The following is a 24,042-nucleotide window of genomic DNA, read 5'->3' as shown; positions in this document are numbered from 1 at the left end:
GGGAGATAAATTAAGGGAAGGGTTAAGTAGGGGAGATTTATGATCTAATATCCAATTTTAAATCTCACAGTTTGGCGACCCCGAAGGGACCTTAAGGACCCTCCCACCCTCCCTAGTTTGGCCATAAGCCGGCTAATTCGGTGGATTTTCCAAATACCCCCCCCCCCCACGGACTTTCCCTTTGTCTAATCTCCCTTAAAGACTTTAAGCCTCTAAAAGTCTTGCTTTAAACAGAAAAGCCAGCCCAGTTTAAAGGGCAAGATGCTCGAATATTCTACTATCCCTTTGATTTTTCTCATTGGAATGTATTGGGACAGCATAACATCCCGACTTAGAGGAATAGTTTACTCAATGGTCCTTCATAACATTATTGGTTTTTTCCTCATTCAGGCAGCAAAAAGTTTTTTGTATAATAGTATACGTGAGAGGCACAGACGGTCTCCCTCACTCCAAAGGTGGCCTTTTTTGGTTTGGTGAGTTTTTATAAGGAATATAGACTAAGCCTAGATTTAAGACGATTTGTACTGTATTTCTATTTTCCTATCCTTCTAATCAACAACACCTTATATACAATGAAGGCTCTATCTAGAAAACCAGAAGCTTCTTCCATTTACTAGTCTGGGAGATAAATTAAGGGAAGGGTTAAGTAGGGGAGATTTATGATCTAATATCCAATTTTAAATCTCACAGTTGCTACCTCCTCCAAGAATGCAAATCAAAGATTCATTAAACACCTATTAGTATTATGTGATAGATTGTACAGCCTTTCCTGAATCCCCCTCCAGTTTAAAAGGGATTTCTCCCTCCCAAAACTATACCTATGTACTTGTAGTCTAATGAATTATATTTATCTGAAAACACGTCAGCCTACTTTATGGTAAAATCCATGAGAACATGAGACTGTCTTGTTTCATTTTTGTATCACTAGCACTTGAAGGTTCATTGAACATAGAAATATACAATTTTAGAGCTGAAAAGGAGCCTTAGAGAAGATTCTGTTTACTCCTGGTGGGATTGGATTAAATGATCCTTAGGGTTCTTCCAGCTCTCAATCTATACTCTTAAGATATCTAGTCTAGGGGCAGCTAGGTAGCGCAGTGGATAGAGCACCAGCCCTGGAGTCAGGAGGACCTGAGTTCAAATCTGGCCTCAGACACTTGACACTTACTAGCTGTGTGACCCTGGGCAAGTCACTTAACCCCAATTGCCTTACCAAAAAAAAAAAAGATATCTAGTCTAACTCCTCATTTTTATGACTAAAGCAACTGAAGTCAAGAGAAATGAAGTTACTTCCCCAAGGTCATATAGCATGTCATGACACCACTCAAATGTCCTCCCTCCCTCCTTCCCTCTCTGCAGGGTGATGAGGGTTAAGTGACTTGCCCAGGGTCACACAGCTAGTAAGTGTCAAGTGTCTGAGGCCAAATTTGAACTCTGGTCCTCCTGAATCCAGGGCCGGTGCTTTATCCACTGCGCCACCTAGCTGTTCCCTGAGCTTTCTTTCCACTAGGAACTTAATTCTTACATAAACTAGATGCATTTAGTAAATCTTCAAACTGAAGCTTATTTAAAATATTTCTATTAATGTGTCTAATAATGACTATTAATTGAGTCTCTCAACTTCCCCCGCCTACCAGGTCTTTTTAGCCAAGGAAAGAACATTTATTTCAGTCATGTCTATAGAGAGGTCTATCTACAACTTTTCTATTTTAGCTATGACTTTTTCACTTTGAAGAAACTAACAATTTGATAAAAATAGAAGTTGCATAAGTTGGAATAAAGATTGCAAAGCGAACACAGGGTGAAATACATCAGTTTTTTCTTTATCATATGAACTTAGCCTCCCCTTCTGCTGGGGTAGTCATTCTAGCATTACTCATAGCTTAATTGGGCAACTTGGCACTATCTCCCTTTACTATAACCATTAGACTCAAGAAAATTGAGAAAACAGATTTGCATGTAAATATCTAGAAATTAAGATAAAGAAACTTAATTCCAAATTATCACAATTTCATAACATTGTTTTTATGTATAAGTATTACTTTAGCAAAAATTGATTTATGTATCTAGCAAGTAAAATGAGTCTTTTGTCATACCAAGAAAGTCACAGTTTAAGGGAGTACTGATAAACTGGGGAGTTCAGAGATGAGCAATCAGAATGGGGAAGGGAGTTAAAGTACATGTCATGCAGGGATTAGCTGAAGGAAATGGGCAATTTTAGCCTGGATAAGAGAAGACTCATAGAGGAGATAAGAGCTGTCCGTCAAGTTGGAAGAAGGATTAGCCTTGCCCAGTTTGACCTCAGAGGGGCAGAATCAGCAGCAATGGGTAGAAGATGCAAACACAAGCTTGATGTCAGGAAAAACTTCCTAAGCATTAGAGCTGTCCAGAAGCATAATGGGCAGTCTTAAGAGGTGATAGATACCCCCCTACTTGGGGGGCTTTGAGCAGAGGACAATTGGATGACTACTTATCAAATGTGTCACAGCATGGATTCCTTTCTTGTATGGTTTGTACTAATTGGCCAGTGAGGCTCCCTACAACTCTAACATTCTATGATTTTGTGATCTAAGTTCAGAAGAACAAAATAAAGCAAAAAAAAAAAATCTTAGAGCTGAAAAAAGCTTGGAGATTATTTTTATTACAACTTCCTTTATTAGAGATGAAAATCATGAAGCCAACAGAAGTGAAAAAAACTTATTTGCCTAAAATTACACAATTTACTTAGTGGAAGAGCTAGAACTAAAACCAAAACCAAAAGTTCCCCCTCTAAGAGCCTGAGTTCTAAAGACAAGGGAAAAAAAATAACTTTTCCTTGTAAAACAAAGCAAAAACAAATCATACAAAAACGTTTTGTTAAAACTTGCCATCCCAAGTCCATGATGTAATATGGCATAGAGGACACACCATTAGAGAAAAAGGCCTTCATTCAAGTCCTTTATTACCTCATTATGGATCTTTAAGTCATACATTTTTTAATTCTTTTAAAAGCTATTTATCCTCTTAAACTTGCAGTAATTAAGTATTTGTAGTACTTGGAATATGTACTCCAAAAATGTACTACCTGCTGTGAAAAGTAGCAATTCCTTGGTTTCCTTTCATTCTAATATTCCAGAATTTATTCAGTAGGACTTAAAGCTATATATAGACATAAAATCCTTCATTTTTTGTTTTTGTTTTTGCAGGGCAATGGGGGTTACGTGACTTGCCCAGGGTCACACAGCTAGTAAGTGTCAAGTGTCTGAGGCCGGATTTGAACTCAGGAACTCCTGAATCCAGGGCCGGTGCTTTATCCACTGTGCCACCTAGCTGCCCCCAAATCCTTCATTTTTAAAAATGAATTTCCCGAACTCACATTTGCCTTTCTAAATTTAAATTCTATTTTTTTTAGGTTATCCTTATACATTTTATCTATGTTACTGGATACTGAAATACTTCACAGCAGGAACTGTGTCGGTTTTCATCTATATATGTGTCAGACCTAGCACAGTGCCTTTGTTCAGATCCAGTGTTTGCTGAATTTGTTGACCACAGAAGTTTTATCTCAAGAACATAAAACAGATTCAGAGGTGGAAGTGACTTTAGATGCTATCTAGTCCAACCGTCCCCCCCTCCCCCCATGAGCAGATGAAGATACCATGAATTAAAAAGGTTCAATGATTTACTGAAGGTTATTATAGGTAGTAAACAGCAGAGTAGACCCAAGATTCAAACCCAGGTCCTCTCAAATCCCATGTTCATTCTACTGTACCACTGGTTCTCCTCCTACCTATCTAACTATTCCTCTTCGGTCTCCTTTGTTGGTTCTTCATCCACATTTAATATCATATGTCCCCTCTTTTGGGGGAGAATCTGAGGCAGAATTTAGCCTTCTAGGACCTACACTTCCATATTTAGCAACAACACTATCTTCCAAGGGCTCATTCTTCCACGAGAAACTTAGTGGGACCCTAGTGCAAATTTTAGGGTTCAAAAAAAAAACCCACAAAAAACTAAACTGTGACTGAGTAACATTCAGGGAAATCTTTTAACTTCCCAACTAGAACTGCAGGATCCAAGCACATAGTCTGTGAAAAACAAAACTCCTCAGGGACATCCCTCCGTGCACATTAATCTCAAGAAAAGACATGTCCGAAGACAGTGGGATTGAACTAATTTATAAAAAGGAAAATCAGCATTATAAAATGCTACCAGCAGTGGTGGGGAATACTACATACATACATACATATATACACACATACACACACACATATATAATGCTGATTATTTATATATCTATCATCTATCTATCTATCTACCTACCTATCTTTTTTTTTCAGTTCTTCCTACCACTGATGGAATGAGTACAGAGGGAAGGATGAAGAAGATGCCTCAGCCACTGTACTTTGCAGCCACATGGTGGGGGTGTTGAGGGAGGGGTATATTACCAATTGAGCCGTTGCATTCTTATCTTATTGTTGGTCATCAGAGGAAAGGCCCAGTAGTTTGCCACTCCATTAGTCTATACCCTGCTTCTCAGTCTCTCTGCTCTTCCTCCCTTCTTTGTGTATCCTAAATTTATTGATGGATTCTAGGCAGGGATTGGACAGCTCTGAACCCCAAAGAGCTACCTAAGTTGCTCCATGGAAGTTTATAATTGGGACTATAAATGTCATGTTCATTAACTAAAGGCTCTGTCCAAGACCCTCTTCCCTTTTCCTTCCACACCATCTCATTGGCTGCAAACTGAAACTAAAAATGTCCAAAACAGAACTCATTATCTTTCTACAAAACTCTACCCTTGGGGCTGAGCCAAGATGGCTGAGGAAAGACATTAAGCTCACAGGGCTCCTGATACAATAACCCCAAAAATAGCAATAAAAGAACCCTTGGGGCAGAAAAACACACAAAAATACGGGCTGAGTGTTTTCTCCAGCTATAGATAGATTTCAGGGGGCTGTGCTGGGCCACAAATAAAGCCTAACCCCACAATCGGGCCAACACACCAGACACCCGCCAGAGGAATTTGCCCCAGTGCCTCTGAATCGGCTACAGCACGGGCATCTTCTGGAACCGAGCGTGCGGTGAGACTGAATGGCTGGCGCGGGCAGGGGGGGCGGTAGTGCAGGAGTACCAGTGGATTGGGGGGAAGGATTCGACTGTCCCACCCCAGCGGGCAACCAGGAAGAAATCCTGAGTGGCGGGAGACCCAGGTGGGGGAGGTGAGCAGGGTAGCAGTCTCATTGGAAGCTGAGAACCACACCACAGAAAGCTTTGCTGGTTGGTTTCTTAGTAAATAGGCCTGAGGTTATCTCCAGACCTGAGAACAGGCCAGGTGAGATTAAAGCCTGCCCCCCCCCCAACCCAAAACACCTGGGACCCTCAGAAGCTGAGAATGGGAGTGGAGCCAAGAAGCAGGGGGGGGGGGGGGGCCGCCCACCAGGCCACGCTGTAGCTTGAACAGTGTGTCCTGGAAGCAGCACCACACTTAAGAGTCAAAAGCCAAGAAATAGTAAGCCAGGATGAGCAGGCAGAGAAAGCAGAAGACCATTGAAAACTTCTTTGGGGGTAAGGTAGACCATAATACAACCTCAGACGAAGAAGATAATAACAGGGTCAAAGCTCCAACATCCAAAGCTTCCAAGAAAAATATGAACTGATCTCAGGCCATAGAAGCTCTCAAAAGGGACTTTGAAGAGAAAATAGGAGAAATAGAAAGAAGATGTAGAGAAAAGGAGGAAAGAATGGAAAGGGAAATGAGAGCAATGCAGGAGAGTCATGAGAAAAAAGTCAACAGTTTGAAAAGCCAAATGGAAAAGGAGATTAAAAAACTGTCTGATGAAAATAACTGCCTAAGAATTAGGATTGAACAAATGGAAGCTAGTGACTCTATGAGAAACCAAGACACAGTAAAGCAAATCCAACTGAATGAAAAAATAGAGGGCAGTGTGAAATATCTTCTTGGAAAAACAGCTGACCTAGAAAATAAATCTAGGAGAGATAATTTGAAAATCATTGGACTACCTGAAAACCATGACCAAAACAAAAGCTTAGACGCCATCCTCCAAGAGATTGTGAGGGAAAATTGCCGATATTCTAGAAGCAGAAGCTAAAATAGAAATTGAAAGAATCCACCGATCACCTCCTGAAAGAGATCCCAAAAGGGAAACCTCCAGGAATATTATAGCCAAATTCCGGAACTCCCAGGTCAAGGAGAAAATACTGCAAGCAACTAGAAAAAATGAATTCAAATACTGTGGAGCTCCAATAAGGATAAAGCAAGATCTAGCAGCTTCTACATTAAAGGACCAGAGAGCATGGAATATGATATTCCAGAGGGCAAAGGAACTGAGACTACAGCCAAAAATCATGTACCCAGCAAAACTGAGTATAATTTTTCAGAGGCAAGAATGGGATTTCAATGAGAAAGAGGTCTTTCAAGCATTTGTGATGAAAAGACCTGAACCAAATAGAAAATTTGACTTTCAAATACAAGATCCTGGAGAAGCATAAAAAGGTAAACAGGAAAAAGACTTCATGAGGGATATTAAAAGATCAAACGGTTTACATTCCTACATGGGAAGATAATACTTTGAAATCATAAGAACTATCTCAATAAGAAATTCAAGGGCTGCTGGGTGGTACAGTGGATGGAGCGCCGGCCCTGGACTCAGGAGAACCTGAGTTCAGGTGTGACCTCAGACACTTGACAATTGATAGCTGTGTGACCCTGGGCAAGTCGCTTGGCCCCGGTTGCCTCACCAAAAACCAAAACAAAACAAAACAAAAATTCTTCACAAGAAATTCACAGAAGACAGGGCTGAACTGAATATGAAGGGATGATATCTATAAAGCATTTATGTTTTGTTCTTTGTAGGGCAGACGGGGAGGGGTGTCTTATGTCTGGGGCTGGATTTGAGCTTGGGGGGCCTCCTGGGTCCAGGGCTGGTGCTTTGTCCACTGTGCCACCTAGCTAATCCATGATGACATCATTAAAATAGGGTTGAGGTGTAGGAGAAATAAACTGGGGGAGGGAGAAAGGGAGAGATGGTCTGGGGAGAGGTATGGAGGACAGTAGAAGAGAGGGAAGGAGTTGGGGAGTGAGTGAACCTTAATATCATCAGAATTGGCTCAAAGAAGGACTAACATACATACTCAAGTAGGTATAGTAATATACTTTTGTGGGGGGTGGGGGGAAGGGAGAAAAGGGTGGGGGGAGAAGGGAAGGAGGAAAGGACAGACTGGGGGAGAGAGCAGTAGAAAGCAAAACACTTTCAAGGAAGATGAAGATGTTCTGCATTACTGCACCAGTATGACATATGGAATTGCTTGATCTCATAGAGAGGGTTGAGGAGGGAGGGAGGAAGAAAAATTTAGAACACAGAATTAGCTCAGGGACCCTGATCTCACTGGAGTGGGCTCATGGAGGGAATAGCTTTCATACTCAATTAGGAGGAGCAATCTATTTAACCCTGCAGGAAAATAGGAGGGGAAGTGGACAAGGAAGGAAGGGTGAAAAAAGGGAGTGCAGAGCGAGGGAGAGGATAGTCAGATGTAAGGCACCTCTGAGGAGGAATAGGTAAAAAGAAGAGAGAGTAAATGTCATGGGAAGGGAGTGGGATGGAGGGAAATAGTTATGATGATTGATTATAAAGGCAAAATGTATGGTACCTACTTTGCTGGGCTTTTGTGAAGAAGATTCTCTGTCAAGCTTAAGGTACTATACAGAGGTTGTGATGAATAGGATGCTATCGGGAAAACCTGGAGAGACCTACATGAGCTGAAGCAGAGTGAAATGTACTGTATACAAAATAACAGCAATAATGGGGGATGATCTGCTGGGAAGCATGTGGTTGTTTTCAGCAAGGCAATGATCTAACGTAACCCTGAGGGACTTATGAAGATTGCAGCCCATCTGCAGAGAAAGAACTGATAGTATCTGAAAACAGATGGAAACACATTAAAAAAATTTTTTTTTCATTTCCTCTTTGACAATTCCTTAATCTGAAGTTTTGGTTTTTTTGACGGTTTTCTCTCACAACTAGCTAATATGGGAATTTTTCCATGACTACTCATGTATAACTTATTTTGAATTGATTGAGTTCTTGTGGGTGGGGGATGGGAATGGAGGGGGGGAAGAAAAGTTGGAACACAAAGTTTTTTTAAAAATTGATGTTAAAATTTTGTTTTTACATATATTTTGGAAAATAAAATTCTATTCAGAATAAAAACAAAAAACCAAAAAAAACCCCCAAAAAACCCCTCTACCCTCTTCAAAATTTTTTCTATCAGAACCATTTTCATACCCAGGCTCAAAACCTAGGTGTCATCCTTGACTCCTCCATTACACTCCCTTCACATGTCCAATCCATATCCGTATCTTGTAGTTTCTACCTTCACAACATCTTTTATATAAGCCCCCTTCTCTTTATTCACATGCCTATCCTCATCATCTCTAATGAAATAGCCTTTTTGCCTTACATCTTACCCTATTAAAATACAACCTTCATTCGTTTGCTGAAGTAGTTTCCCTAAAGCATAGGTCTAGCTATGTTACCCCCCTTAATAAATCAAATGATTCCCTATCACCTCCAAGATCCAATACAGTCTTCAGCTTGGTGTTTAAAGCTCTTCACAACCTGGCTACTTCCTACCTGTCCAGCCTTCTTACATTTTACTCAATTCCAGACACAATGTGATCCAGTCACATGGGCATACTTGCTGTTCCTAACACATGAAACTCCATCTCCTAATTTGGCTCATTTCTTTTGGCTGTCCCACAGGTCTGCAATCCTTATTTTCTCCTCACCTGTGCCTTTTGGTCTTCCTAGCTTGCTTCAAGATTCTTCAGAAATGCTTTGTTCTGGGGCAGCTAGGTGGCGCAGTGGATAGAGCAACGGCCCTGGATTCAGGAGGACCTGAGTTCAAATCTAGCCTCAGACGCTTAACACTTACTAGCTGTGTGACCCTGGGCAAGTCACTTAACTCCAATTGCCGCCCCCCCCACCACCCCAAAAAAAAGCTTTGTTCTAAAGGAGGCTCTTTCTGGTATCCCTAGGTGCTAGTGCCTTCCCATCTGAAATTATCTTTCATCTACTCTCCCTCTCTCTCTGTATGCATACATACACACATATATGTGCATGCATGTGTGTATATGCATATATATATTGTGTATTTATATGTACGTGTGTGTGTATAAAATTTTGTATGGACTCAGTTTCATACTTGTCTTTCCTATTAGGATGTGAGTTCCTTGAAGGAGGGGACTGTTTTTTATCTTTTTGTTTGTGTTTTCAGTGCTTAGCACAATGCCTGGCACAAAGTTAAGTCTGCTCTTGTACAAAACAATAGTGATCCTAAAGTACTCAGGATGTTCGTGCTTATCACAACTTAGGAAAAACAAATATGGCTATAATAGATCGGGAGAAGGCCAACTAAAATGACCAAAGTCATGAAAGAGGCAGAATGGTAGTCAGTCAACAAGCATTTATCGAGTGTCTAGGATTCTTTGTTAACTTGGGCTTCAGGCAGACTATTGGAAACAAAATAGAGCAATAGCTGCCTGAAGTGAAGCCCATGTTATTAAACTACAGACTTCAGAGGAACAATAATCAATCAACCAACTTTTAAGGAAAAGTCAACAAGGAGTCCCAGACACTTTTTCTGGGTCCTAACCTTAAAAGTCTATACAGTTTAGAGTTCTACATCTTCTAGGAACATTTTGTATTAATTGCCCCTGATTAGATTTATTTAAAATTGCCTATGAAAAAGCTCATCTGACATTTCCCTAACAAGCTAAACAGTCTTTGGGGGGCATTTCTGCAAATTATTCTATTTGTTTTCCATTTCAATATGCACAGCTGAATTTCATTAGCAAACATGTAAGTTTCAAATGTACTTACACTAGAAAGTACTTAGAGAACTATTAAACAAAACAGCCCTAATGCATCTCATTAATATTCCATTTGCAATATGCACTGATCTTCACATTTTTTTTTCATCTCTAAACCAGTTCCCTTTTTAGGGACAAAACATTATTTTTCTATTAGTGTCAAATTTTTGAAGAGTTTTTATTATGCTTTGCTAAAGTCCAAAGAAACTGCATTTTAGTTTACCTGTGACTACATTTAAAATTCCTCTTCTTGCAGAATGAAGCATATGTTTTGAGACACAGCCAATGTGTGGGTTTGTTTTGCCTGACTATAGTTATTTGTAACAAGGAATTGCTTTTATTTTGGAAGAAGAGTAGAAAGGAGATGAGTGAGGGGTAGTGGCAGTGAAACCCTCTATAAAACACACTAATAATTAAAAAGTATATAGCCAAGAGTAGAAGGAGTTCAGTTCAGATGGAGACTGAGACAAGCAAGGCAGTTTTGTAACTATGGTGATAAATTAAATGTACACTTCTTCCTTTATTTCTTTAACTTACTGGTGAAAAGAGTACAGTTAAATTCATGCAAATTAAATGCACGTATAATGCAACTCCATTGTACCCTGTTCAAAAGGAACCAGATAAGAAGGCTGGTAGAGTATACTTGTATATAAGATGATCTACTCGTGTGAAGAAATCCAAGAACCAGAAGGAAGAAACATGCATAAGAGTGTTGGTCGAGGATCAGTTGCAAGGAGAAAAAGAAATGATGTCATTTAAATATGGTGTAGATGATGGGGGCATGTAGGTGGCGCTGTGGATAAAGCACTGGTGCTGGATTCAGGAGGACCTGAGTTCAAATCCAGCCTCAGACACTTAACACTTACTAGCTGTGTGACCCTGGACAAGTCACTTAACCCTCAATGCCCCGAAAAATAAATAAATACACAAATTAAATATAGTTGTAGATGACCTAGAAAGGAGGAAAAATAGAGAAAGAATTCAAAGAACAGAACACAAAGTTAGAATGGAGTCATGATAGGAGACATCAACTACCCTGATGTTTGCTGTCAAAGCAGAGCAGCTGAGAAATTGATGGTTTGCTTTAGTAATAATTTCATCTGAAAATATAGAGAAAACAAGTCAAACAACTACTATGAACCTAATTTTGACCTATAAGGAAAAACTGGTTGCTGAAGTGGAAAGGTTAGGAACCTTGGGAACAAATGAAAAGTCCCTAAACTGTGAATACTCTTTGATTCAGATATGAAAAATATTTATAACAGCACTTTCTGTCACACCAAAGAGTTGAGAACAAAGCTTTGATTGACTGGAGAAAGCTTAAATAAATTGTGGTATATCAGTGTAAAGGAATACTACTGCTCTAAAAGAAATTGAAAATGATGGATTCAAAAAAATCTTGGGGAAACCTATAAAAACTGGTATAGAGTGACCTGAGCAGAACCTGGAGAATAATTTACACAGTGACTATAAAATAGTAAAGGATAGCAGTTTATACAGACTGAAGTACTCTCACCCAAGTAAGGAGCAGTCATGACTCCAGAAGGTTACTGAATCATGCTTCTCATTTTCTGGCAGAGGGGTGACAGACTGGAGGTACAGATTGAGGCAGATATTTTAAAATGGAGCCAATATGTGCATTCATTTTGCTTGACTTGACTTAGGGAGTTACAAGGCTGGGCTTCTGTGGGGAGAGGCAGATGTGGTGAGTAGTGATAATGGCACAAAAAAGTCAGTGAATCATTTAAAAAATAAACAAGAGCACAAAGATGTTCATAAAGAAATGCAGATAGGGGGCAGCTAGATGGCGCAGTGGTTAAAGCACCGGCCCAGGATTCAGGAGTACCTGAGTTCAAATCTGGCCTCAGACACTTGACACTTACTAGCTGTGTGACCATGGGCAAGTCACTTAACCCCCATTGCCTTAAAAAAAAAAAAAAAAAAGGAAATGCAGATAGACACAAGACATTCTATTACTATTCTGTTAAATTTAATATAGTTTTTTAAAATAAAAATCAAACTATAAAATAGGTCAGTTATATATATATATTCTGTTCTTCTAAACTGAAAGGCTCACGTCTATTCATGCTTGTCAAGCTTAGAATATGTATTTTTTTCTTAAAATAAAAAGCCAATAAATTATGGCACATTGGGTTTTTTTGGTGTGTTTTTTTGCTGGGCAATGAGAGTTAAGTGACTTGCCCAGGGTTACACAGCTAGTAAGTGTCAAGTGTCTGAATCTGGATTTGAACTCAGGTCCTCCTGAATTCAGGGCCAGTGCTTTGTCCACTGCATCACCTAGCTGTCTCCAATTATGGCACATTGTTGTAATGATTACTATTAATGCAACAACAAAAAAAATACATTCTTTCTTTCTTGTGAAAGGAAACATGGAAAGAAACTTACAAAATAATCCAAGTCAAGATAAGCAGAATCAGAATTGTATATAAATTAGCTACAACGATAAGCACATTAAAGGGGAAAAAAAAGATAAAAGCCAAAAAGTATTAGAAGAGATTTGAAAAGGGACATAGAACTATAGTTTTTGTTTATGGGTGTACCTCGAGGTTCTATCCAAAGCCCTTTTCTCTTTTCCTTCTATACTTCCATGGGTTTAATTATATCTATGCAAATAAGTCTCAGATCTGAGCTTTATCTCTATTACCTACTAGATCTCAAACTCAAATGTATAAAATTGAATTGATCATCTTTCCCCTCAAGCCATCCGCTCTCTCAAACCTTCTCTATTTTTCCCAAAGGTACCACCATAGTTCTAGTATACCAGATTCATTACCTTGGCATTATATTCATATTCTCACTCTCCCTCACCCTACAAAGCCAATCAGTTGACAAATTTTTACCAGTTCTACCTCTACAACATCTCTCACATCCAATTCCTTCTCTCATCTCTCACCTGATTACTGCTATAAAGTCTCCTGATAATCTCTCTGCCTCAAATTTCTTATAACCTTTTTTCTTGTTATTGTTGAGTGGTTTTTCAGTCACTGACTTCCCAACACCATTTTGGGTTTTCTTGGCAAAGATACTGGAGTGGTTTGCCTTTTCCTTCTCCAGCTTATTTTACAGATGAGGAAACTGAGACAAACAGGATGAAGTGACTTGCCCAGTCACATACCTAGTAAGTATCTGAGGCCAGATTTGAACTGCGGAAGATGAGTCTTCCTGACTTCAGGCCTAATTTTCTTCCTACTGCGCCACCTAGCTGCCCCAATACAACCTAAATCCATCCGACAAACTGCTGTCAAGGTGATTTTCCTTAAGTATAGCTAAAACCATGTCACTTCCCTACTTGATTAACTCTAGTGGTTCCCTATTTCCTGTAGGACGATACAAGAATCCCTATGTTTAACTTTTAACTTCATAACCTTGCCCCAGTGTAGTCTCACTGAATATTAAGGGAAAGAAACAAGCATTGATTAAATAACTATGTGCCATGCATCTTGCAAAATGCTTTACAAATATAATCTCATTTGATCCTTACAATAACCCTGGGAGGTCGTTGCTATTATTACCTCCATTATACAGCTAGAGACAGAGGCTGACAGAGGTTAAATGACTTTCCCAGGGTCACACAGCTATTAAATATCCAAGGTTAAATTTAAATTTAGGACTTCATGACTGCAGGCCCAGTTCTCTATCCATTGTGTTACCTAGCTATACCAGGAGTAACAGTTTCAAGCATTTGGGGGAGATCCTCTCTAATCCTCTTCAAATCATATGTAGGTAATCAATAACTGCTCTTTGACATAAAGGTAGCCTTGTCTATATGGATTATTCCCATCAATGACATTCCACATCCCTAACCCAAGAAAAAGAATTGAGAATGTACAACTTTGTAGCTGATAATAGGACTCATGAACTATTATTTCTGGAAGGGTCCTCAGAGATCACATTATCCCAGTGACATCATGTTAGACATGAGAAAAGTGATCTAAAGAAGTATGATGACTTACTCAAGATCAGTTAGTAAGTAGCAAACCGAGAAGTAAAGCCTCTTATCTATTTGGAGTCATCTAAAGTGTATAATATACATCACAAACAGGATACATGTGAGTAGCTACAAATACAAGTTAGTAATAGAGATGGGGACATAAAACACTAAGTTTAAGCAGTATTCCATGGGGGCTTGCACATAAGAAATACCTCTTTGCCATTTTATAAATCATCTTCATGGGTCTTATTATCTTATTTGATTCTTAAAACAACTCTATTAGGTAGATAGGGAAATATTATCCATTATTTACAAATTAGGAAATTAAGGCTTGGAGAGGTGGTAATAGAGCCAAACTTAGAATAAGGTTCCCTGACTCATGGTCCAATGCTCATAAAAACTCTGTGTCCATATATCAGAAGAAGTCTTTAAGCTAAAAACCACCTTCCATCCCAGCGCAATGTGATATATAGCAAGTTTGCACTAAGGGGTCACTTTTGTCTTATGAAGGCAGCTAGGTGGCATAGTATATAGAGGGCCAAGCCTGGAATCAGGAAGACCAAAGTTAACATCTGGCCTCAGACACTTACTAGCTGTGTGACCCTGGGCAAGTCACTTAACCCCCACTGCCCCGCAAAACAAAACAAAACAAAAAAACCCAACCCATCGAAGTAGTCCAATGTTTAATCAACTCAATCCAAACTATTTGGAGAAGGAAACTATTATACAAGAACTTTTAAAAAATTAGAAAGCGGTTTAGCAGCAATTTTATATAGATTTTATATCAAATATCACAACAAGGTCTTAATATAAAGGGGTTTACAACATTAAAAAATAATAGAAAATGAAAGAAGGTAGCATTAACAACTACATGGGCTTCATAACCAAATGAGGGACATGTTCATAAAAGAAAAGACAAATTTAGTTAGAATGAGAATGAATAAAAGTTAACGTACTGGGGGCAGCTAGGTGGCATAGTGGATAAAGCACTGGCCCTGGATTCAGGAGGACCTGAGTTCAAATCCAGCCTCAGACACTTGACACTTACTAGCTGTGTGACCCTGGGAAAGCCACTTAACCTCATTGCCCCCGGGGGGCGGGGGAGGGGGGAAAGCTAATGTACTGATTTTCTTAAAGCTGTCTAAAAATTGTCATTTTTTTTTTTTAAAGTCACTAAGTGGAGAAGTCAAAAAAGCCTAAAAATCGACTAAGAGGAAATACCTGATTTTCCTTACCAGAAATCATGAGTCAAGAATAAAAAGGAATAGAATATATAAAATAGTTACAAATATAAGGTTATGAAGGAAGATGGAAAATTAGGAGCAACTTTCAACATTAAAAAAGGAGGGGGAAACCAGGTGTGTGGAAAATTTACCATGAGATGCAACTAAGGCAAATTATTCTAAGAACATTTATAAATGAAACTTAAAGAGAACAACAAAGAAAAGTTTAATGGAAAAGGTTCTTATCAATGACAGTAGAGGCTGGGAGGGGGTAGGATTCCTTTCGGCACAGAGATGGGGCAAATATGAGGGATCAGAGTTTGATAACCACTTGGGGAAAACAGTAAAAAGTAAATGGAAAAGCTCCACTGATGAAGGCAAGCAAGTAGGACATTCCGCCTGGTCTCACCTTATATAGTTTTCCCCTCTGGATACCTGTTGTACCAACCCAGTGGTGTGGGCCCCAACAAGAGGGTTGTGGGCCCTTGTCAGTAGGAGTAGGGACAGCTCTAGTGGTCTGGGCCAGCTCATAGATTTATTTTCATATCATTAACCAGCAGTATGGTCATTTACCTTAAAAAACGGCAGATAAAAGCATGATCCTGGCAAAATACATAAGCACAATTTTGATACATATTATAAAATTTTATTTTTAACCTCCTATTTTTTCTTTTCTTTTCTTTTTTTTTTGGGGGGGGGGGCAATGAGGGTTAAGTGACTTGCCCAGAGTCATGCAGCTAGTAAGTGTCAAGTGTCTGAGGTGGGATTTGAACTCAGGTCTTCCTGAATCCAGGGCTGGTGCTTCATCCACTGAGCCACCTAGCTGCCCCCAAACCTCCTATTTATTAAAAAAAGAATCTAAAATGGTATTTTAGTAGCTTTATATTTCAGTTGGTTTTTTTTTCTGTCCTACTATATGATCTGATTGAGCAATAAAACTGGTCACAAAGCCAAAAATGAAGATCAGTCTTTTTACTTTAGTCATGTTTAGGTGAATAGTAAGATACACTCATCTAGCACATTGCTTCTACTTTCCCCACAACTATTTTTTCTTAGTAAAAGTTCAGAAGGGTAGGAAATTAAACACAGCATAATTTAATGGTAGCTCTGTCTTACTAGGGAAAAAAATGAAGCATTCAAAAAATACATATATAGCTGTAACTAAAATTTGCTGACAATAACACATTCTGATTATGCTGATCCATTGGCTTCCTGTTTCTTGTTCCTGTTTCTTTAACCATCCAGCTGTAGGCATCAGTTTTCAACTTAACTGAGCAATTTACTGGAATAACATTTAGGTGGACAACATAAAAAGGGTAAAAAATAATTTTACTTCCTATCCAACCAAACAAACCAAGGTCTAAGAATTTTTTTTCAAAGATCACCAGAAATATAAAATAATACTATAGAAATCAGTAATGCTAATTTTTCCTCAATAAATACTGGCATCACGGATAGAAGGACAGCCTAGGATTAGGAAGACCTTGGTTTAAGTTCCAACTCTGGCTGTGCTACCATAGGCATCAGGCAACATGAAGACTATAAGCTGAATAACTAATCTGCATTGGTAGAAAGAGTGGGATCATCAAGAATTTCCTATACCAAAGTCATCAATCTGGAAGGAAAAAAAGAAATTATAATATATATTTCAGTTAACATAATAAGCATAAATTAATGGCAAACAACAGAGAGAATAAGGTAGAAATAAGCAAGCTATTGCACGCTGCAAAGGACCTGCACAGAACTGGCCAAAAGGGTATCTAGAAAGTGTACTGATTGTAATGGAAGAAGGCAGTCACTTCGGGGCTAACAGACGGTCAGATCCAATGGGAGCTTGCTCTGGTAGCTTCTACCTATCTGAAAAGGTATGATGTATGGTCCCTATAATGAATTTTGTGTCTGCTGCTCAGGAACCAGCCTAGCGGGGTTCAGGGAGGCTCTTTACTAGGATGAACATGGTGTAATTTTTTCTTCACAGCAATTCTCAAAGACCATCTACCAAATGGCAGAGGGATTTCAATATATCAGTAGAGGAAGTACCCACTATACCAATGATGCTAGAGATCCTTTAAGTGAAAAAGCAAACACAAAAATCAGATTCTGAATCAATTTAGGTCAAAGAAAAATTCAGGGAAAACTTAATAATAGTTATTTTCAAACAGGGTTTTCAATTAAAAATTTAGATAATGAAAAAATATCAAAAAACCAAAAACCAAACCAGTACTCATATGAAACGTCCATACTTATAGCAATCACAAATCAACAATTTATACCACGTAGCATTTTTTTTTTTCCGGGGCAACAGGGGTTAAGTAACTTGCCCAAGGTCACATAGTAAGTGTCAAGCATCTGAGGCCGGATTTGAACCCAGGTACTCCTGAATCCAGGGCCGATGCTTTATCCACTGCATCGCCTAGCTGCCCTACAAGTAGCAAATTTTTTGATGTAGAAAATGAACCAAAAAACTCTTCTATGCTTTTTCATATGTACAAAGATCTTTAAAAAAAAATTAACAATACTATCAACCTTGCTATATATGATATTCTTTCACACCCATCCTGGAAAGTTTCCTTTTGTTATCCTCTTAGCAGATAATAACTATGTTCCCAGAATAGGCAAAGAGAGGTACTTAAAATTCACAATAAGAGAGAAGGGGCAGTAAAGGGAACCAATCGGGCAGATGGGTGGTGAAGTGGAGAGAGTACTGGGCCTGGAGTCAGGAAGACTAATCTTCCTGAGTTCAAATCTGGCCTCAGATACTTACTAGTTGTTGTGACCCTGGGAAAATCACATAACCCTGTTTTCTTCAGTTTTCTCAATTGTAAAATGAACTGGAGAAGGAAAGAGAAAACCACTCCAGCATCTTTGCTAAGAAAACTCCAAATGGGGTCACAAAGAGTCAGACTGAAATGAATGCACAACAACAAAGTGTGAAACACAGTACTAAGCACTTTACCACTATTATTTAGATCTTCCCAGCAACTCTGCAGGGTAGGTGTTACTATTATCCCTATTTTATAGTTGAGGAAACTTAGAGGTTAAGTCACATAACAAGGAAATGTCTGAAGCTGGATTTGAACTCAAGTCTTCCTTACCTTAGGTCTTGCACTCTATCCACTATGCCACCCAGCAGCCCTAAATGAAGTTATTCTGATTTTTTTTTTTTGGCAGGGCAATGAGGGTTAAGTGACTTGCCCAGGGTCACACAGCTAGTTAAGTGTCAAGTGTCTGAGGCCAGATTTGAACTCAGGTCCTCTTGAATCCAAGGCCAGTGCTTTATCCACTGCGCCACCTAGCTGCCCCCTAAATGAAGTTATTGCCATTGAAATTATACATATAAGGTTGTGCATTACAGAATTCAGAAACGATCAAGTCAGAATACAGTGCCAGACTATCCAAGTCTATTTTAAAGAAGGAACCTTTAAGCCCAGAGATGTTAAGTGACTTGTTTAAGGATATACAGCATGACAGTGGCTGAGTTAGGACTTGTCCCCAGAGCTCTCTCTTTCCACCACATCACTATTTTTCAATTCAATGAACAAGCATTTGTTAAGCAGTTACCTGGATAGCTAGGCACTAGTGATACAAACACACAACAGTTCTTAGAGGAACCCTAGAAGAACATTCTTAAGTTACTGAAGTGTTACAATATATTCACAATTCAGTAAATACCAAGTAATTTGGGGGGGGAGGGTGAGATTTGAACTCAGGTACTGCTGACTCCAGGGCCAGTGTTCTATCCACTACGCCATCTAGCTGCCCTGATTACACAACTTTTAAGCATCAAAGATGGGGTAAGACCCCAGGTCTCTTTTTGACTTTAAAAACAGCGTTCTTTCTATTATACCAAACTGGTTCTCTGCCTTCTCTCTACTTAGTATCCTTTACCTTACTCCAGACCCTCATCACCTCTACTGAAATAACCTCCTATTTGGTCTTGTCTCTACTTTCAGGATTCCCCTGTCCACATAGCTACCAGCCCTGACACTCCCCTGTCCTAGAGCGCCCTTCTCCTTTCCCAGCTCAGTCTTTTAAAATCTCCAGATCCCTTAAGTCTCAGTTTGAGTGTCTACTCTTATAGGACTCCTCCATGGCTCTTAGTGTTCCAACCCTTTCCTACCACACACACAAAAAAAGTTAAAAGTTGAGGAATCATGGGTAAATCACTTAATTTCGATGTACTACAATTTCTTTCTTTCTTTCTTTCTTTTTTTTTAGTGAGGCAATTGGGGTTAAGTGACTTGCCAGGGTCACACAGCTAGTAAGTGTTAAGTATCTGAGGCCGGATTTGAACTCAGGTATTCCTGACTCCAGGGCCGGTGCTCTATCCACTGTGCCATCTAGCTGCCCCTGCAATTTCTTCAACAATGAACAAGGATAACAACACCTACGGAACCTACTCCATGGGGAGGTTGTTACAGAGGTAACAATAGTGTAGTGAGTAGCACTAATCTTAGAGTTTGGAAGACATGAGATTGATTTCAACTTCTAACCCTTAGTAGTGATATGACCATGAGTAAATTACTTTGTAATGGAACTTTTTCAACATACTTATCTTACTTCCTCCAGCACTATTCAGCAGCACATGGTAGCAACAGAGAAAGTATGTGGTATATGTTCCCTGAGGTTGGCCTTTGGCAAGGTATGAGCAACAAAAGGACAAGAAGGCAGAGGATAATGTAAAACTGAAATAGCTAACTATATGATCAAGATTTCAAGGAAAGAAAAGTTAAGCCAGAGCAGGGATAATGGGCTGGGAAGACCAGGAGGGGCTGAAGTGCCTTTGGTTCCCAATGAAGACAGAGACTATGTTTAGGAAGAAGTGACAGCAGGGTAAGAGGTAATGGTCTGAGAGAGGAATTTCAGTTTCACATCTCATGTTTCATATGATAGTGAGATGAAATGTAAGCCTATATATGTATCACTCACACACACACACACACACACACACACACACACACACACACACACACACACACACACTATCTTGTCCAGTATGTGGCTAAGATGCAATAAGACTATCGATCATGAAAGCTGAAGAGACTGATGAACTAAGAGGTCTGCAAATGAGAGCGGGGTTTGCAGCAGAGAGGAAGACTCTGAAGCTTTGAGCTCTCTAAGAAAGGAGGGAGAATGACCTGGGCACTTAGAGATAACAGCCAGCAGGATCTGGAGAGGGCAAGATAGACAGATGAAGTGAATATCAAAGGAGGAGAGGTTGCTAAAATGGTAAAAGAGGCAGAATCTAAAATAAAAAGTAGTAAAAAGCAAAGAATATACCTATTCTTTTTACTGTCCTAGAATGCCAGGCAACAAATGAAAATGTATATGAAAGAAAATGTATAATGCACTTTCTTCTGGGAAGAGACAGATTTCTGTGAATGTAAGAAGATGGAAGGAATGTGAGAGGAAGAGTTCTAATAAGAAGGTTAAATCATTGTGCAGCACATTATTAGATAATGGAAACAGATTACTGAATTGTTGCTGATGTGTAGTGTAGTATTTAAAAGTGTCTTGAGGCTATATCTGAACTCATGAAGCTCAGTCCTCCTGACTTCAGGCACAGCATGATATCCACTGTGCCACCTAGATGCCCGTTATACTATTCAATAAACTCTAATATCTATCATCTTCACGATCAAATATAAAATTCTCTCTTTGGATTTTAAAGCCTTTCACAACCTGGGTCTCTTCTACCTTTCCAATCTTCTTAGATTTTACTCCCCTCCATATCTGTGGCATTTGACCCTAGCCTCTTTGCTGTCCAGACTCCACACATTTTCTGCTGGCTCACTTCTCATCTCTATCCTCCTGACTTCCTTCAAGTCTTAGTTCAAAGCCCACCTTCCACAAGGAGTTTTTTCTGGTCTCCCTGAATGCTAGTGTCTGCCTCTGAGATTATCTCCAAGTTATCCTGTATGCTGTGTTTGTATATAACTGTCTGCATACTGTCTTCCCCATTGGATTGTGAGCTCCTTCCTTATGGGCAGAAATTGTTTTTACTTTTCTATATATTCTCAAGGCTTGGCACAGTGCCTGGCGCATAGCAGGTGTTTAATAAATGCTTGTTGACTTAGGGACATACAGATTACTGAGAACCTTCTGTTCCAGGTGGAGGAGTTTCTTTATCCTGTGGCCAACTGGGAACCACTAAAGTTTTAGGGCAGTGAACGAACTAGACTGGCTGTTTTGGGAAGATTCTTCTAATAGTTAGTAGGCAGGATTTTCTAGGTTTTCTGTCCTAGGTTGAAAAATCTAACATGAATCCTTCAAGATTTAAAAAAAAAAAAAAGGTCTGCAAATACACATTCAATTCATAAAACAAGTTCCAACATGATTTAGAACAGGGAAGGAGATATGGATAAAGTCTTTGATCTTTCCTAGAAAGAGACTTTATTTTCAAAATGATAAAGTTCCTCCCAACAATCATAGTTGTCTTTTTTATTAGCATATGGCACTTGCTATCTCATCATTCTTAAAAATGATAGCTAAGGAAGAATAAAATATATTTTGTCAACTATAATTCCTTCTATTTGTTGAATGGATGATTCCCATCCACAACTATAATGCCTATGTAAGAGCAGAATGAATAGATGACATATTTATGAAATCTGCAGATTACAATACTCTAAAGGATAGTTAACATCCTGGATGCCAGAATTAGGATCCAAAGAAATCAACAATTACAACACAGCAGTCAAGTCTAACATGGAACTTAATAGGAATAAATATTAAGTCTTACACTTGATTTCAAAAAATTAATCTCACAATTATAAGATGGAGGAAGAAGAGGTGAAGTAGAAAGACTGCTGGATTTATAATCAGAGAATCAGGGTTCAAATTCCAACTCTGCTACTTACTACTTGTGGAGTTCTAGGTAAAGTCACTGAACCTCTCTGGACTTTTGTTTCCTCATTTGTAACACTAGATAATCTGTGAGGTTCCTTCCAGTGACCTCAAGAAATATTTATTAAGCCCAAATTATGTGCCAGGCACTGTGCTAAGTGCTGGGGATATAAAGAAAGGCACCTTTAAATATTACTGCATGATGGCTGAAAACAGTAACTGTGACAAAATTTAGCCCTAAGTTATAGGAACATTCAGATAAGATTATTAGGACAAGTCATAATTTAAAACATTTGCAAGGGCAATGTTAGGAGATGTTTGCAAAAAAACATTTTGAGCTTTTAGATACATAATAGAACCTTTATCCTCCCCTGTCCTTGATTCTACTTTATCATAATTGGTATAAATGAATGCCAGTGAAAATGTTAATTATTTATTATTATTATTATTATTAAAGAACTTGAGTCTAAAAGTAGAGATCCTCCTCCAGTACAGTAAAATAAAGCTATATTTCAAATATTTTCTTGCCTCTCCTCCCAAAGAGTATAAACTAATAAAGTTTTGTTATAATATCAAGGTAACCTACTATCATTAATACCAATGAAGTCTTAATTCTTAAGATATGTTATCAATTGGCTCAACGTTTCAATAATACCTGAAAAACAAGAGCCAATTTTTTTGGGGGGGCAAAGGGGGCAATGAGGGTTAAGTGACTTGTCCATGTCACACAGCTTGTAAGTGTCAAGTATCTGAGGCTGGATTTGAAAAGAGCCAATATTTAAATATGGCTTTTAAAAAAAATGTAATAAACCAGATAAAGTCCTAAACTGATTTCAGAATAGTAAAATCTCACTAAATGAGCAGTAACTGTTACCAAAAAGAAGCTCTAAAGACCTGAGTGACTGACAATATCCTGAATTTGCAGGCTGCACTATAACATTAGAAGAGCTGACAAATATTCAAATTAAACATTTAACCTTTTCCTCCCTCTCCAATAACTTTAGTAATCGGTGCTGTCCTGATAGTCTATTAAGCTATTTCCTATTAACTGGTTAATATTAGCTATTTAAAAAACACAAAGATCAGCAACCACATAACAACTCATTAAATTTCAGAAATGTTTATGCAACCTGAAATGTAAAGAAAGAATTCTAGTAAGATACTCTGACTGGGGATTGAGTGATACTTTCAAAATTGTACAGAGACCCTTCCAGTAGATTTCAATATCAACAGCAGAGAAAAAAAATTAACGTGATTCGTTATATCAGCAACCTCAACTCGGAGTGTTTGATACAGTACGAATGATTAATTTTACTTAGAAGGTACAATAAAAATCTAACTTCAAAAAAAAATACTTCAGCGTGGAAGAAAAGAAAATGAAAATTCGCTGGACAGGTGTTAGGATGAAAAAAAGATTAAAATAAGTTACTAAATCGAAGACAATTTAGGACTTTTGTTAATGGTCTATAAAACAAAATGGTTGGAGTTGCATGGTTCCAAATCAATCTCGATGTCACAACGTTTAACAATATATATGCAGAGACTTACAGAGCACTGCTACAGCACTGGACTCAAACATGAGACATTCTTCCTTATGCCTAGTTTCCACTATGAGACTGAATGGTGGAGGATCCAGTTTCTGAAAGATTCGAAATCCTTTGCTGAACGCCATTCTTTCTTCAGAGGAAGCCCTGGGAAAGCCAAGAGCAGCAAATGAAGCTGATGCTCCTCTCTGCAGTACTGACCGCAAAGCACCAAGAAATGCCTGCCAGGTTTTGCGTGGGTCTGTCTGTCTGTTCGGGGTGATGGGGAAGGGAAAGGAAGAGAGAAGAGAGATAACGGAAAAAACAAAACAAAACCAAAAACCACGCACCACCACCACTTCATCTTTACAATAAATAAATAAATAAATGAAGCGGGTGTGTGTGTGTGTGGGGGGGGTGGAATGATGATTCTCAGTTCCCATGACAAGGCAGGGCTTAATTTAATCACTTAGAAGCCCCAGTGCTGTTCTGACGGATAATTAGGGATGCATGCAGAAAGGGAACATTACGGAGCTCATTTATTAGGAAATGATTTATCGGCTTCTTGCTTAACACATTATAAATATGAGTGTATACATTTATATTTTAAAGGAAACTTCAATTGGA

The 24,042-nt window shown here is 38.8% G+C and overlaps 1 protein-coding gene across 8 annotated transcripts in view; it reads right to left on the bottom strand.

The window, feature by feature from the left end:
• The window catches only part of SYNJ1 (synaptojanin 1), a 120,195-nt gene that overhangs the window by 95,408 nt on the left and 745 nt on the right, over positions 1-24,042 (bottom strand). For all 8 annotated transcript variants that reach the window (XM_043995321.1, XM_043995319.1, XM_043995320.1 and 5 more), the window contains exon 2: positions 23,441-23,583. In XM_043995321.1, coding sequence (XP_043851256.1) covers positions 23,441-23,564 — 124 coding nt within the window. In that variant the 5' untranslated portion in view covers positions 23,565-23,583. The remainder of the gene's footprint in view (positions 1-23,440; positions 23,584-24,042) is intronic.

The sequence above is a fragment of the Dromiciops gliroides genome, chromosome 3 (assembly GCF_019393635.1).
Source record: "Dromiciops gliroides isolate mDroGli1 chromosome 3, mDroGli1.pri, whole genome shotgun sequence".
NCBI classification, from domain to species: domain Eukaryota; kingdom Metazoa; phylum Chordata; class Mammalia; order Microbiotheria; family Microbiotheriidae; genus Dromiciops; species Dromiciops gliroides.
Note: the sequence above shows the minus strand (reverse complement) of the source record. Positions and strands in the feature narration are given on the sequence as shown.